The sequence below is a fragment of the Felis catus genome, chromosome C1 (assembly GCF_018350175.1).
Source record: "Felis catus isolate Fca126 chromosome C1, F.catus_Fca126_mat1.0, whole genome shotgun sequence".
NCBI lineage: Eukaryota > Metazoa > Chordata > Mammalia > Carnivora > Felidae > Felis > Felis catus.
The window spans coordinates 17697547-17714081 of record NC_058375.1 but is presented as its reverse complement, the minus strand read 5'-3'; the positions used below and the strand labels follow the sequence as shown (position 1 = coordinate 17714081).

Genomic DNA, 16535 nt, shown 5'->3' with positions numbered 1-16535 from the left:
ACACGTTCACCTCCTGGTCCCCAGTGCTCCCTGACAACCCAGCATAGAGTCTTAAGAGGGCTGGTCAATATTTGTGGAACTAAACTGCTCCTGAAAACCATTTTGGAAAATCAAACTTTCTTTTAACCCAGATGCCTATCTTTTTGTAAGGCAAAGACATGGAATGATTTTTTTTTAATTTTTAAAAAATGTTTATTTATTTTTGAGAGAGACAGAGAGAGAGACAGAGCACGAGTGGGGGAGGGGCAGAGAGAGAGAGAGAGAGAGGGAGAATCCAAAGCAGGCTCCAGGCTCTGAGCTAGCAGCACAGAGCCCAACGTGGGGCTCAAACTCACGAACTGTGAGCTCATGACCTGAGCTGAAGTCGGATGCTTAACCGACTGAATCATCCAGGCATCCTGGCATGATTTTTTTAAGGTGAACTTGTGATTCCTTAAGGTTTGGGCATGCCTTTCTTTAATCATTCGTGGGGTCTGCTCTCATTTTAGCAAAGAAAATGCCCCAAGTGCCTGGCATAAATTGACACTCAGCAAATATTTATTGTTTAACGAATGAAACTGGAGTTTAAAAATCATTTGCACGTCCACACTTCCTACCTCTCTCTTTTCACATTCACACTCAATTTCTGCTCTAAGTAAAGAACTCGAGTTTATGGAGGAGGAGAGCAAGTGGGGAAAGGGGTCTGTGGATTTCACTGAGAACTCTCCTTGGGGCGCCTGGGTGGCGCAGTCGGTTAAGCGTCCGACTTCAGCCAGGTCACGATCTCGCGGTCCGTGAGTTCGAGCCCCGCGTCAGGCTCTGGGCTGATGGCTCAGAGCCTGGAGCCTGTTTCCAATTCTGTGTCTCCCTCTCTCTCTGCCCCTCCCCTGTTCATGCTCTGTCTCTCTCTGTCCCAAAAATAAATAAACGTTGAAAAAAAATTAACAACAACAACAAAAAAGAACTCTCCTTATTATTTAGATGAGGGAACGGACCTAGACAGTGGAGGAGACTTGCCCAGGAAGAGCCAACAAGGTGATACCCAGTGCCAAAAATGCAGGTCTCCCAACTTCCGGTTTTATCCACACCGTCACCGTGCCTCTCACCTACCTGTCCCTGCAGATTTACATTCTGGTGAGGAGAATAAGGAGACGTGAAGGTCACAGTGTCCCATTTTACCTTCCCCAAGATAAGTTCCATAACGTCAGAGCCCATTACTCACTCTGATCACGAGAAGATGTGTGCAAATGGGTTGGGTTAGGTTTTTCGAGGTGGTCCATGCTTACTGTTCTGGGCACTATGTTAACATAATCTTGCAGAGAAAGAAACACAGAAAATAAACTAGCCGTTCAATCAGCAACACCACTGTATTTCCTTATCACTCCTTGAATGAGGAAGTGCTTGGTTTTGTCAACATAGGCTCCAACCCCTCCCAGAAGGATGCAGCCTGTAGAGGAGAGGCACAGATTCCACATCTGGAGACCTGGATTCTGGTCCCACCTCCGGCTCAAACTAGCCTCGTGATCCGAGGGCAACTCCAATCCCCTCTCTAGCTCTCAGTTTCCTCCTCCATAAGTAGGGAAGCGGATAGTGTCCAGGATCTCCAAAGTCCCTTCAAACTCTGATGTGCCTCAGCTCTCTCACTGATACGTGGGGACTGGCTGTGCCACATGGGGTCATTGGGTTTCCCCCACCTGATGGCCTCACCTGTTTGAGCACACAGCGTGTAAAAGGGTAGAGGAGCTGGTGACATCCCTGAGAGACAAAGTTGACACGGGCGCTCCTTGGGCCTGGGGCTCTCAATTTTCTCACTCTGCTCTTCTAAAAACGTTCCTTAGTGGCAGCCTGTGCCCGGGTCTTGTTTGGTTTTGTTTCATTTGTTTATTTTTAATTTACATCCAAGTTAGTTAGCATAGAGAGCAATAATGATTTCAGGGGTAGATTCCAGTGATTCATCCCCTATGTATAACACCCAGTGCTCATCCCAACAAATGTCTTCCTCAATGCCCCTTGACCATTTAGCCCATCCTCCCCACCCACAGCCCCTCCAGCCACCCTCGGTTTGTTCTCTAGGGTCTCATTTTTCCAATTAGATATTACACTCTTTGAATTGCCTCAGAATGCCCAAAGCAAGTTCCGTAAATATTAGACGGGCACAGTGACCACAGAGGCTCTTCCTCTCTCGGCGCCCACTCTTCCCCCTCTTCTTCCCTGGCAATGCCTCCACCATCCCTCTAGCCCGCATTTCTGCCTGGGCCGTCACTATGCCCTTCCATCTGGTATTCCTGCCTCCAGGCTGGCTCTTCTCTACTAACGTTCGAGAAGTCCTCTATGGCTCCCAATGACAAAATGCACTAGTCGCAGCTCTCAGCACTCGCCAGGCCTTCCTCACCCCCACGATTTAACCCAGCTGTGACTTCCTCATCCCTCAGGGATCACGGTCAACGACCCTTTGCGTTTTTCTCCTTTTGAGCGCCAGAGGGCGCTGCAGGAAAAGCCGCGGCGGAGAGGAACACAGTCACCAAGCCGCCTAGGTTGACACGCCCCTTTTCCCCTCCGAGCCAATCATTAGTTAGAGTAGGCGGAACCGGGCGGCCCGCACCTGCGCGTTAAGAAGCGGAGAGGAGGCTCGGAGTCCGCCACTCGGTTCTCCGAGATGAAGTCGCGGGCGGTGGGCGCCGGGCTGGTGCTGCTGCTCCTGGTGCTGCTCCGAGCCGCATACGTGCGCGGGTTCCGGCCTCAGCCCCGTTATACCCCGGACTGGCAGAGTCTGGACTCCCGGCCGCTGCCGGAGTGGTTCGACAAGGCCAAGTTCGGGGTGTTCGTGCACTGGGGCGTGTTCTCGGTGCCGGCCTGGGGCAGCGAGTGGTTTTGGTGGCACTGGAAGGGCGAGGGGCTGCCGCAGTACGAGCAGTTCATGAGCGACAACTACCCGCCCGGCTTCAGCTACGCCGACTTCGGGCCGCAATTCACCGCGCGCTTCTTCAACCCGGACAGCTGGGCCGATCTCTTCCAGGCGGCCGGGGCCAAGTGAGTGTCGCCGCGGGGACCGGCGGAGCTCGCGTTCCCGGCTCGGGCTGACCTTGGGCAGGTGGGAACGGAGTAGGGGCGGGGCGGGAGGGGGGGGGGGAGGCGAGGCCGCTGTCCCCGGGTCGCACGGCTGCCCGGCTGACTTAAGGTCCCCCCGGGGCCTGTGATTTGCCTCCTGAAGGATGCAGAACTGAATGTAGCACTCCTGATCAGGAGAAGGCGCGTCTGCTGGGGGGTTCGAAGAAAATAAAGCTTTCAGGGAGGTGGTGGGCTGGAAAGCCCCCTTGTCTACACCTGTTGATCGAGACGATTGAGCTCTGATACCTAATGTCCTTCCAGGTCAACAAGACAATCAGGATTCCAGAATTTTAATCCAGTGGTCTGGAGTTTTGTTACCTCCCTGCAGCCTCCTTCCATGGTGATAGAAAGGGGTGTATTTAGTTCGTTTCAGCCTTAATATCTCCCAGGGGAAGAGGGAGGGGAGGGGAGTTCTGGTGTGCAGTCCATTTGGACAACAGTACCAGTTCTCACTCACCTGCTCTTCTCAGTGCCCTGCACACAGAAAGTGCTCAAGAAATGTCTGAACTGTTTTGATAACTGTTGGAGCTTGAGTGTGGTCGGTGCAGAGAACTGAGAGTGTGGCATGCTGAAATGGGGAAGGGAGAGGCTGTTAAAGGCTGGGGCCAATCCTGAAGGACTAATCCATGAGGGCAGTGTGTGAAGTCAGGTGTGAAGTGAGGGGATGGTTCCCTTCAGCTTCTGGAAGAATCAGCTTGGCGGCCAGGAGGGAAGCAGGTTGGAAGAGGGTAAGAATGGAGGCAGGGAGGTTTCCGGGCTCCTGGCTTAGAGTGGCCTTCCACCCTTACCTTGTCTTCTCAGTCATTTTCTGGGTTTTAGTTTCCCTTGGGTAAGTTCTTTTGTCCTAAAAAAAAAAAATTACAGCTGACTCTTACTAGTGTTTGCCAATAAATATGTGGGAACATAAGGCTTGACCAAATGGAGGTGGTGGTCACTGTCTAATGGGAGCCTTAGAGATCCATACTTTACAAATGACAAAAAATTAAAATCTGGGAGACATCCTTTGTCCAGACCCCTTATTTTGTAGCCCGGGTGACTAGCCCAGACAGAGGAAGGGAACTAATGTCCTGCATCCAAATCTCATGACTCCAAGGCGAAGGTTCTTTCCACCACACCAGGGGTCTGCATACTGTGGCCCGAGAGATGGGTCCCCTCCGCCTGTTTCTATAAGTTCCATGAGATGAGAATGGTTTTTACATTTTAAAGGGTTTAAAAAAGAAAAAGGATATGCTACGGAGAGGAGTGGGGGCCACAAAGGCTGAAGTACTATCTATCTGGCCTTTCAAGTCTTAGAGCTCCCTACTACAGCCAGTGATTAAATTATCACGTGCAGGCTTCCTCTGTTTTTCTGCCATTAAAGCAAATGAGACGTTGAGTGATTTGGTTGTTATTTCGACATTTTTCTCCCCAGTTCTTTTGGTCTTTTGTCACCTCTGTAAGTGAGAGGCAATCCAGGTGACCTTTGCCTTTACTTTTCTATCATCTGCTATTTCCAGAACCGGAGAGCTAAGGTGCACTTCTTTTCCCTTATCTACTCCTCCCTTCCCTCTGGACGTCCTCCTTGGCTGGGGACTAAAGAATTGTCCTCCTTAAGTTTGCTTCCATTCCTAAAACTCCCCATGGGGATTTGTGACTGCTGCAGCTCCCTGGGTGTCGCTAATGCAATTACCCATGCAAGTACGGTTTCTGTAATCAAGTTCTCCGGACCATTTTTAAAACCCTCAGGCATGCTGGGTAAGTTCATGCTTGTGGCCTGCCGCCTGCTTCCTTTGCTCATGTAGTTTTGATGTCCACAGATACGTAGTCCTGACAACAAAGCATCACGAAGGCTTCACAAACTGGCCAAGTCCTGTGTCTTGGAACTGGAACTCCAAAGATGTGGGTCCCCATCGAGATTTGGTTGGTGAGTTGGGAAAAGCTGTTCAGAAGAGGTAGGTATCTACAGATGGTTACTCTTTCATGTCTTTTGATGCACCATTTCTCTCCGATCTTACGTGTCGTCTAAGTTTACGTTCAGCGAGTAGCCTGGCCTTTGAATTAGCAGACTCTGATGCCCAGCACTTTTCATGCCTGAACTTTTCATGATACCGTGAGAGAAGGTCATGGCCTTGTTTAGGTGAAGGATACCCAGAGTAGCCCACAATGCCTCATTTGCACTCTGTGAAGGATTCTTTCTGGAAGGCCTTGCAACCCAAGCCTTTTCTAGTGGCTGATGAAGGACTGGGTCTGTCATTTTTGTGTCCCCCTTAGCTGTCAACATACAGCTTTGCAGGCATTCGGAGAAAGTTTGGATGAATGGTAGATCCAGAGGGAACTGAAAAGGGCAGTTAGAGCAGCCAAAAAGTGAGGTAAGGAGCCGCTTGGTTGATTCTAATTAATGCTTCTTAATGTTTATCGACTTAATAAGAAGTAACTTTCCCAAGGGGTGCCTGGGGGGCTCAGTCAGTTAAGCATCAGACTCTTGATTTCGGCTCAGGTCATGCTCTCACTGTTCCTGGGATGGAGCCCCCGCCCCCCCCCCCATCAGGCTCTGTGCCGAGAGCTCGGAGCCTACTTGGGATTTTCTCTCCTTCTCTCTGCTGGTGCACTCACTCGCTCTCGCTCTCTCTCTCAAATAAACGTTAAACATTAAAAAAAAAAAAAAATTAACTTCCCAAGATCAAAGAGCTAGGAAATGGTAGAAGTGGGCTTTGAACCCCATTATCCTGGTTTTGTGCCCTACAATTCTAGGTATGTTTGCCTGTAGAGAGGAAAAGTAGTATTTGTCCCCTGCCCAATCCCGCTCTTTTGTGATTTGGTAAACTTGCTGCCCTGTTTCAGGGGTAGGCCAGCTGCCTGTTTGTATAAATAAAGTTTGATTGGAACACAGTTACGTCCACTCATTTATGGGTTATGTCTGGGGCTGCTTCAGGCTGCAACTTCAGAGTTGTGATAGAGACCGTGAGGCCCACAAAGTCTAAAATGCTATGTGGCCATAAAGAAAGCGTTTACTGACTCTGGTCACCTGTTCAATATTCAGTCTCCCAATGCTGTGCTTGGCTCACAGTCCTGCTGTAAAACTCTGAGATGTTGATGAGATCTGGATTTTACCATCCTTGATTTTTACCTTCTTTGTACCTGGTTAGGCCCCAGGTCATATGATGAAACACTTAACTCTAATTCTTTCTGCCTTATCTGTGCGGTTGCAATGTTATCCTTACTTCTTACTGAGTATAGCATTTCTGTGACACTCACCACTTAGAACTCAAAACAAGTTTTATTGTGTACAAAAATAGGTCACTTTGACCGTTTTTCATTTTGGCTAAGAATTCTTAACATTTCAATGTTAAGAACTATTAGTAAATCTTAGGTAAATGAAACAATAAGCCTGTATTCATTAATTTCAACTAAATAGAAAATGTTACTAATGATCACTTCTGAGAGATAAGATTTTGGATATTCTTTATATTTTTTTCTATTTCCCAGTATCTTTACAATATGTATTCTTTCTTATGACTGACAGAGAAAAACAGTTCTTTTTTTTTTTTTTTTTTAATGTTTATTTGTTTTTGAGACAGAGAGAGACAGAGCATGAACAGGGGAGGGTCAGAGAGAGGGAGACACAGAATCTGAAACAGGCTCCAGGCTCTGAGCTGTCAGCACAGAACCCGACGCAGGGCTCGAACTCACGGACCGCGAGATCATGACCTGAGCCGAAGTCGGCTGCTTAACCGACTGAGCCACCCAGGCGCCCCAAAAAACAGTTCTTAAAAAAGAACTATGTGTCATTACTGAGATAATGGACATAGATAAAAATGGTTTAAATAACATTTGGTGTTAAGATAGTTATGTATAAAAAGTAGTCATGTGTATTATCAAAAACCCAATCATCTTGTTTAAGTTAATGATAAGACATAATTTAAGGAAATGGTTTGGGATCCCACTGCCCTGCATACCCTTACGGGTGAGTTTCGCTGAGATGTAAAATGCTGTCACTGATTTTTCTTAAACTAAGTTATTTTTTCTTTGCTTACTGGACAGGTACTGTTGTTTTTCTTTTTCAGGAACATGCGTTATGGACTCTATCACTCACTGTTAGAATGGTTCCACCCACTCTACCTACTTGATAAGAAAAATGGCTTCAAAACACAGCATTTTGTCCATGCAAAAACAATGCCAGAACTGTACGACCTTGTTTACAGGTAAAAAAAAAAAAAAATTCTTTTTGGTCTTACGACTTTTACCAGTGAAATTAGAGCTTCCTATAGAATACTGTTAAGTTGGGGGGAAGGGGAAAGGAAGGACTATGGAAAAAAATCTACAAGACATCAAAATAAGAATGGTGGTTTGTATTAAGACAGAGTATATTTTTTTCCTCCTCTACTTCTCAAAACTCCCATAATGTGGTCATAATTGTCTTTATAGGTTAAAATGAACAAAACCAAGGATGGTGGTTAAGTCAAAACTTCAGTCCCTCTTTACATGTAGTTTTCTCTGTTGGGACCTTGCAGAGGGGCAACAAGGCCCAAAGAACCATGCGTAGGATTTGGCATCCGGCAGATTTGCATTTGAACCCTGGCTCTTGTTACAAGCCTTAAATGACTACCCTTCTGAGCCTCAGATTGTCACCGTGTAAAGTAGGGAAATAATGCCTTTTACATAGGGCTCAGAACGATATGTGAAAAGTATCTGTCACCTTGCCTGTACAGAAAAAGGGTGGCGTTATCATTATTATCATTAAAACGATCACTTTCGCATTGGGGTTCATCACTAGTCTTCACCATGTTTTATTTCTAGTTTGCCCTTCTCGCACCTGGGCGTGCCACCTCGTAGAGGATGGTGAACCTTTAAGACTCTAGCGGCAGCCATCTCTGCCTGGACTCTCATTTTAGACCAAAACAAAAACAAAACTCCTTGCGTCCAGATGACTTCCCTAAGGAAATAGTACGGTTGTAAGAGACCCGCAGAGGTTCGGAGTCCCGACAAAACTGGATCTGAAACCCGGTTCTTTTTCTTGCTGGCTGTATGGCCTTGAACAAACTCCTTAATCTGGCTAGATCTCAGTTTCTTTATCTGTGAAAGGAGGTTAATAGACACTGCAGGGCTGTTGTGAAAACTAATGAGGTAATGATGAGTATAAAGTGCCTAGTACAGTTTCTCATACACGGTACCACACAGGCCACCTGCGTTATATCTTGCCTCAGACAGGCAATCTTTTTCCTGAAAACCACTTGCTGTGTCCTGCTTACAGAGCACAGCACAGGATCAGGCATCAGGTAAATTTGCACTTGACTTTCAGCTCCTATTGCTTACAAGCTTTGCCACCTAAAACACACTGCCCTGCTGAGCATCAGGTTCTTGCTCTCTAAATGGGAATAATCGTGCTTACCTCATAGGTGCGTGTGCTCACGCGCATAGAGCTCAGAGTGTCAATATGTAAAAGGTGCAGCTGTGGCTCAAGTGGACTCAAAAGATCCTTTATAGTTGAAGCTATGGCAGTTGTCCAAAAACAGCGCATTTGGTGGAATAGTTGAAGCTTTTTTTTTTTTTTTTTAACATTTATTCATTTTTGAGAGACAGTGTGAGTGGGGGAGGGGCAGAGAGAGAGGGAGACACAGAATCCGAAGCGGGCTCCAGGCTCTGAGCTGTCAGCACAGAGCCTGATGTGGGACAAGAACTCACAGACCACGAGGTCATGACCTGAGCTGAAGTCAGACGCTTAACCGACTGAGCCACCCAGGTGCCCCGAAGCGCTTAATACATCTTAAAAGCAGACACCTTAATCCTACAGTTCTGGAGCACCACTCTTGATCAGAAGTAGTTGCTGGAAGGAAATCAAATTGTATATATACTGATTACGACTCTTGTTTCGGAAGACATTGAAAAAAGATTAGGAGGAAATGTACCAAAATATTGTGTATTAAACAGCGGTTATATGAGGAACCATAACAGTTACAGGTGTTGTTTTTGTCTCTTTAGTTTTCCACATTCTCTGCACCATGTAATTTTTTGGTACTTTCAAAACGGGAGAAATTTTTATATTTGTTGCAAAATAGATCCGTAAGACCTTACTGCGAACAGATTCAGATGATAAACTTTCCTAATTGTGTATCTTTCAGGTATGAACCAGACTTGATTTGGTCTGATGGAGAGTGGGAATGTCCTGATACTTACTGGAACTCTACAGAGTTTCTTTCTTGGCTCTACAATGATAGCCCAGTCAAGGCATGTGATTGTATGACTTCTCTCTTATTTGTCTGTTATGAGAAAAGAAAGAGTAAGGAGCCAAGATCTGGAGTAATAACAGTGACAACAGCAGCAATAATAAATACTAATAGCAACGTGGAGGTGGTAGGGACCAGGGGACTTCATGGATAGTAAAGGTTTCTCTTTTTCCCCCCTTCCTTAGAGTATAAGCTTTTCTTTTTCTTCTTTAATTCTTGATTAAAAAAAATTTTTTTTAATATTTACTTGTTCTTGAGAGACAGAGCATGAATTGGAGAGGAGCAGAGAGAGAGGGAGACAGAATCCGAAGCAGGCTCCAGGCCCTGAGCTGTCAGCACAGAGCCCAACGCAGGGCTCAAACTCACAGATTGTGAGATCATGACCTGAGCTGAAGTTGGACGCTCAATGGACTGAACCACCTTTGATTCTTTTTTTTTTTTTTTTTAATATATGAAATTTATTGTCAAATTGGTTTCCATACAACACCCAGTGCTCATCCCAAAAGGCCACCTTTGATTCTTGACTTTGACAACAGAGGTTTACATCTTGTTAAATTTAAGGAGTAGAATAGAAGCAGTATGTAGAAATCCCAGAGACTTAGAGAAAGTAAAATATACTATTAAGCACACGAACATTATAAATGAAAAAAAAAAAAAAAAAAAAAAACCCAGCCCTCCCCCCCCAAATTAATAGACAAAACGTAAAAATTAAAGGATGGGAATGAAATGTACATATTTATGACTGTACCTAATCTGTGTTGGTCATGTGGTTTAACTCTCGAGGAAATTTCCTTTCCCTTCTATCCAAATTCTTGACGGAACTTTGCCTCCCTCCCCTCCCCCTCCTCCTCCCCCCTGCTACATACTCAGCACTATGACACTGTATAGCTGCCCATTTCTGGTTTGTATTTCCGTACACTTACGAAGTCACAGAAGCCTGGGTCTTCACCGCACAAAAATTTAACAATTCTGCATATTCTGGATTTGTTGTGGATTTTCAAGAAAAACCCAAGTATAGCACCAGGTGGTACTGAGCTATCTTGGTAGATTCATAAACCTCCTAAGGAGCTTATTGGGTAACTGTTACTAAATTCAGGAGGTAAAAAGGGGAAAACCGATGTGACAACTAGAAATTAAGAGTGGTTTTCTGGGATTTGCCAAGTGTGGAGGGACTCGGGGGCACAGCTTAAAACGGGCTTTCCCCAAGGTGCTCACCCTGGACCGGCTCCGATGTGCACCCTCGGGTGGGACGCTGCAGGTGCTGTTCTGCACGCTCTTGTTCTATGCTTTCTCGTGCGTTAGGAAGGAGGGTTATTTCGGAGCTATGCTCATCTTGGGAAAGTGCCTTTAGAAGTCCCTTTTCCTTACTGTTCCTTCTGTCCGTAATTCCCACATGGCTCCCTCCTGTGCTTCCTCCAGTCTTCCCCCAGAGCTCATCTGATTCGTGCAGCCTTCCTAGTCCCCCTGTCTGAAACTGCAGCATGCCCCTGTCTCCCTGCTGGCTTTTTCCCTTAGCACTACCTGGCTTAACAGTTTTCAGATGTCACTTGCCTTGTTTCTTAACTCTCTCTCACTAAAGGGTCAGCTTTCTGAGGGCAAGGTTTTGGGTCTATTCATTGCTACATTCCCAACCCCAAGAACAGTACTTAGCCAGTTAGGCACCTAATAAGTATTAGTTAAATGTTAACTAAATCTGGCTCCCGACAATTCATATTCTTTGCTAGAATTAAGAAACACTCCCGGATTAGTGTTTCCCCTTTAAGTTAGGTAATTAACTCTGCTGTGCTGTCATATTGTCCACACGTCTGTCTCCTCAGCCAGTCTCTGCTGGATCTCTCAGGACAAAAACTGTTTTATTCACCTTAGATATGCCAGCACGAGCATAATGGTAGTATTAACCATTAACATTGAGATAATCTGCGCAATTTCTCAGGGTTCAGCAAAGATGTGAAGGAAGGAAAAGAGTATTTGCTGACTTTTCTTTACCTAGGAAAAGGAAGTCAGGGTTATATAGTGGAAAGCATCTTGGGCTGGGTTCACCTACCAGCTTCACGATGCCAGCTTCCTGAAACTCTGCCCAGGGATGTGACCTTGGGCAAGGCTTCTCTCCATTCCTCCTTTATAGAAGAAGTGGTTTACCAGGTGGTCTTTAAAACAGGCTCTCCCAGCTCTGACGTTACCTATGGGCCTAGCAGGGTTTCTCAGCCTAGCACTGTAGACATTTGGGGCTGGATGTTTTGTTGTGAGACATTTAACAGCATCCCTGGCCTCTACCCATAGATAGCAATAGCACCACCCCCACTGTGGCAACCAAAAATGTCTCTAGACTTTGCCAAAAGTCTCCAGAGTAAAACAGCCCCCAAATGAGAACCACTGTTGTAGACCAAGTCTGTTCCTTCTGTCCAGATACATACTTAATTTACCAAACAGCATTACATAAGGAAGCTAGGTGGTTTACCTCTGGTGACCCAGTACTCTTTCTTCCTTTAGGACAAGGTAGTGGTAAATGACCGATGGGGTCAGAACTGTTCCTGTCACCATGGAGGATACTACAACTGTCAGGATAAATTCAAGCCAGAGAGCTTGCCAGATCACAAGTGGGAAATGTGTAGCTCCATAGACAAGTTCTCCTGGGGCTATCGTCGCAACATGGTGCTATCTGACGTCGCAACTGAGTGTGAAATCATTTCGGTAAGAACGCTTACGAGTTAGGTGTTTGTTAACTACTATCTCCAACTAGCTTTCTAACTAAGAGTGGTGGGAGCGTTCTGGGATGGAAGTGCAGGTCGATCTATCGACCCACTGGGGTCGTTGAACATACCCACAGAAACCTGTCCTAAGGAAATCATTGTAATTACAGAAGAAGGTTTTACATACAGAGATGTTCTTCCCAGGATTATCTGCAGTTGGACATGTGGGTTGTGTTCATTTCTGGCAGCCATAAGGGGATATTTAAGTAGATTTGGGGATTTTCCTTGACTATTAAAAAGTTTATGAATGTAATATTGGGTCAGTGCCTGGGGATTGCGTGAAAAAATAAGTTATGAATTACCACAGCTATATAAAATCTATTTCCACTGCATTGGAAAAAGACCAGAAGGGAGTATCAAAAGTTGGTGGTGTAGTGTCTTTGGGATACTGTAACAAATTCTCCTTTTTAAAATTTTATGAGTGTAACCATAATTTTTCTGGGCCTCCTTGAAGTGTACCTGTTTGAGGTCATAGTAAATACACACACACACACACACACACACACACACACACACACCCCACTCCAGAAGCCTTGAAGAATATATTTCTTTTTTTTAAACATTTTTTTTTTCAACATTTATTTATTTTTGGGACAGAGAGAGACAGAGCATGAACGGGGGAGGGGCAGAGAGAGAGAGGGAGACACAGAATCGGAAACAGGCTCCAGGCTCTGAGCCATCAGCCCAGAGCCTGACGCGGGGCTCGAACTCACGGACCGCGAGATCGTGACCTGGCTGAAGTCGGACGCTTAACCGACTGCGCCACCCAGGCGCCCCAAAGAAGAATATATTTCTTTACAGCATCTTTTCCCAGAGAGGCAGCATATACATTTATGTAGCCCATTTCTTTTGTTTTTTAATGTTTATTTATTTATTTTTGAGAGAGGGAGAGAGACAGAGCACGAGTAGGGGAGGGGCAGAGAGAGAGGGAGACATAGAATCCCAAGCAAGCTCCAGGCTCCAGGCTCCGAGCTGTCAGCACAGAGCCCGACGCGGGGCTCGAACCCACAAACTGTAAGATCACGACCTGAGCCAAAGGCGGACGGACACTTAACCGATTGAGCCACCCAGGCTACATAGCCCATTTCATACAGAGCGTCCCTAATTCTGCAGATCTCGTCCATGTCCCCAAAGTGCCCCTAGCACCCCCCTCAAAATCTCTCTTGTCTTATCCCCATATTCTCTCTATGTGGCTCCATGGGATTACATCACAGCAAAGTGTTTTGTCCTCCCCTTCCCTGCTTACCCTTTCCCCTTCTGACACGTGACCTTCCCAGTGCGTGCCACACCGTGGGAAGTGCAGGCTGACACGGAAGCACCCATGATCACTTCCTGGAATTCAAGTTAATCTATTTCTCCACTCTGTGGCAGGATTTTTTCAGTTTTCTCATATAAGCCCGTCCTGCTTTCATAATGACAAAAAATATATGGCATTTTCAAAAGGGTAAAGGCTATTCACCAAAGGAGATTCTTTTTCTTAATACCTATGTGTTTCAGATTCTGTGTCTCCCTCTCTCTCTGACCCTCCCCCGTTCATGCTCTCTCTGTCTCAAAAATAAATAAACGTTAAAAAAAAAATTTTTTTTTTAATAAAAAAAATACCTATGTGTTCTCAGCATCATGCTGGGCTTGGCACTCGTAGCTATGGTTTCACTGTTCTGCTCTCTCCAGGAACTGGTTCAGACAGTGAGCTTGGGAGGCAACTACCTTCTCAACATTGGACCAACTAAAGACGGGCTGATAGTTCCCATCTTCCAAGAAAGGCTTCTTGCTGTTGGGAAGTGGCTGAGCATCAATGGGGAGGCCATCTATTCCTCTAAACCGTGGAGGAAGCAACTGGAGAAGAACACGACGTCTGTGTGGTGAGCTTGTCCTTCGTTGCGGGCGGGAGCAGGACAGCGGCCCGTCCCAAACTGGCGTCTCCTCGGGTCCGCAGTGTTAGAAGCCAGGCTGGAAGCCATCTTGATTGAGGAAACCCGGAGCCGTTCCTTTGCCGTTAAATTTGTACCCCAATTTATGTCTGAAGCCACCAGGATATCTTTGACTCGTGAGAGGTGTGGTGGGCTTCGTGGAGGAAGGAGCCACGAGGCATCTGTTAACATACTTGACCTTGTTACCCTATCTCTAAAAATAGTAATAGCCAATACTTGCACAGCCCCTACAGTGTGTTAGGCTCCAATCCAAATTCTTCCCATTCACATAATCCCTTCAGTAGCCCCACCAAGCGGACACTGTTATCATCCCCATGTTGCAAGTGAGAAGGGGACCCAGGGCAGTTCTATACAGTTCCTAACCCTAGGACCACAAAGCTAACTAGTGGAGAAGTTGTGATCGAAACTTGGAATTTCGAATCTAGTTATTTGACCCTGGGCCTGTGTTTTTCAAGTGCGAAGCAGGGCACAGATACTTAACTTCCCGGAGTCGTTGTGATGGTTAAGTGCGATAACTTATGTAAACCGCCCGAGAGCATGCCCAGCGTATACCAAGTGCTCAGTGAAAGGTATCTGCAGGTGTTACACCATAGCACATAGGTCTTTGGATCAGGGGAAACACGTTCATCCTTACGTTTCGAGTGAATTTCTATTTAGTGATTTTCATCCTCTTCTCTAAGCCTGGTGAACTCTCAGAACAAATGCGTCTTTATTGTACATCTTGCCCTTGTTAGATCCTCTGCTGTTCTCCCACGGATTTGGGGTTGAAAAAAGATTTGAATAATAAGGGAAGTGGCTTCAATGTGAAATAACTAGTATAAGCGTTAAAACTTTTTAAAGAAAATTTCTAGCCCAGTAGAGCAGGAAAATGGAAGAGATCACCAAAAAGAGCCTTCCAAGGCTGTTTTCTTTCCTTCCTACAGACCTGGTATCCGAGTAAGCATCACTTCCTAGCAGCAGTGACGGACTCAAGGTCTTGGAGTCGGTAGATAACTGAAAGGGAGATGTATAAGGTTCTGTGTCAGGGTCACTAGCCAGGTATTTCTGACAACGGTGTTTCTTTTTTCCCAGGTATACCTCAAGAGAAACAACTGTTTATGCCATTTTCCTGCAGTGGCCAGAAAATGGAGTCTTAAGCCTCGTATCCCCCATAACTACCTCGACTACACAGGTAAGGAGCCTCTCAGTCTGTCCTTTCTGAGAGGTAACTTTTTTTTAAAGGAATGGGAGGTCATCTCTGTTTCTTCCCTTTGGCCCCAGTTTTCCCCCATTTTGATTCCCCTTTTAGACTGTCTGCCCTGCCCTGGCCCGGTGTGGCTGTCTCCCATCATGTTCAAGCCGTATTCTGTACTCAGTGCACTGATGTGTGATCACTCCCTTTTACTTTCTGCAGATAACGATGCTGGGGGTCCAAAAAGATCTGAAATGGTCTGCAGATCCAGAAGGAGGTCTACTCATTTATCTGCCCCAGTTACCACTCCTTACTCTCCCAGTTGACTTTGGTTGGACTATAAAGCTGGTAGGAGTGGAGTGACCACTGGAGCTCAGGCAGAACTGTCTTCTCTTTGCTGTTTTGATTTTCCTCTTATAGCACCATCGTTGTAATAAACTACGTCTCTACTCGGAGCTGGATTTTCCAACACATTTTAATCAAAGGAACTGAGTGTCTGTACTGATGTCTCTGTGGATCAGGGATCTGAGATCCATGGCTAGCATGTCTCTCTCTGAGCAGAAGGAACTAATCGGTTAAGCTCTGAGTTCATCCTTCTCTTCCTAACTCAGGAAATTCTCTACCAGGGAAACTTCCCTCCATTCTCTGTGTTCGAAACCTGTTTCCTTACTCAGTGACTTCAGGTAAAGAATAAGCCAGTCACCCTATTGCCTGTGGAAGGAGGTGAAAAAGGTTTAGCAAGCTCAACCACATGCTGTTTACCTAGTGTCATTTGTCATCCCCACCCTTCCAAGAGGTGGAGAGCCTGGAAGGGAAAGAAGAGGCTTGCTAGACTGCAGGTGGTCAGCTCTTTGAAAGTTTCCAAAGCAAACTAGGGACTCAGAAGTCCAGTTTGTTTACAGAGATATTATGAAGGAAATGAATGTGATTCTGCCTTTTGAAAATACGATCAAATAAATAAATTTTTATGTCAAATCATTTCTACCAAAAACCATGTTGTAGTCTTCTTCTCCCAGTTTCTATATGGACTGCTTATAAAAAGCTTTATATTTCTGTAAAAAGAAAAAAAAAAAAAGACTCGCCAAGTCTCCTTAATGCAGAACAGAGAACATAATTCCTTGGTTTTTTTGCTTCTCTAATACTGCTTCTTTTGAGTTGGCTACCAGTTCAGCCCCCACCCCCCTTTAATTATAGATCTAATCAGATTTTCCATTTCTTTTTTATTTGGTAGATATATTTAGACATCTTAACGCGACGTTTAAGGAATGTTTGTTTTCTCAAGCACATGGAATATTTATAAATACCAAAGGGACACTATCATACAGATGTCTGCAACATAATTAAAGGACCATAAAAAAATAAAAACCTGGAGGAAAAAAGCCTGTAGGTTTGG

At 45.5% G+C, this 16535-nt stretch overlaps 1 protein-coding gene across 1 annotated transcript; it reads left to right on the top strand.

The window, feature by feature from the left end:
- The first annotated feature begins 2579 nt into the window (after positions 1-2579).
- Positions 2580-16120, top strand: FUCA1 (alpha-L-fucosidase 1). Its single transcript, XM_003989657.6, has 8 exons — positions 2580-3009; positions 4884-5018; positions 7131-7268; positions 9186-9291; positions 11781-11981; positions 13712-13902; positions 15043-15142; positions 15365-16120. The coding sequence occupies exons 1-8, from the start codon at positions 2636-2638 to the stop codon at positions 15503-15505; spliced, it is 1386 nt and encodes a 461-aa protein (XP_003989706.4). The 5' UTR covers positions 2580-2635; the 3' UTR covers positions 15506-16120.
- Positions 16121-16535: the final 415 nt, after the last annotated feature.

Coding starts and splice junctions, on each gene's coding strand:
- FUCA1 (XM_003989657.6), top strand. CDS start 2,636: ATGAAGTCGCGGGCGGTGGGCGCCGGGCTGGTGCTGCTGCTCCTGGTG. Junction 11,982..13,711: donor CTGAGTGTGAAATCATTTCG/GTAAGAACGCTT, acceptor TGCTCTCTCCAG/GAACTGGTTCAGACAGTGAG. Junction 15,143..15,364: donor TAACTACCTCGACTACACAG/GTAAGGAGCCTC, acceptor TACTTTCTGCAG/ATAACGATGCTGGGGGTCCA.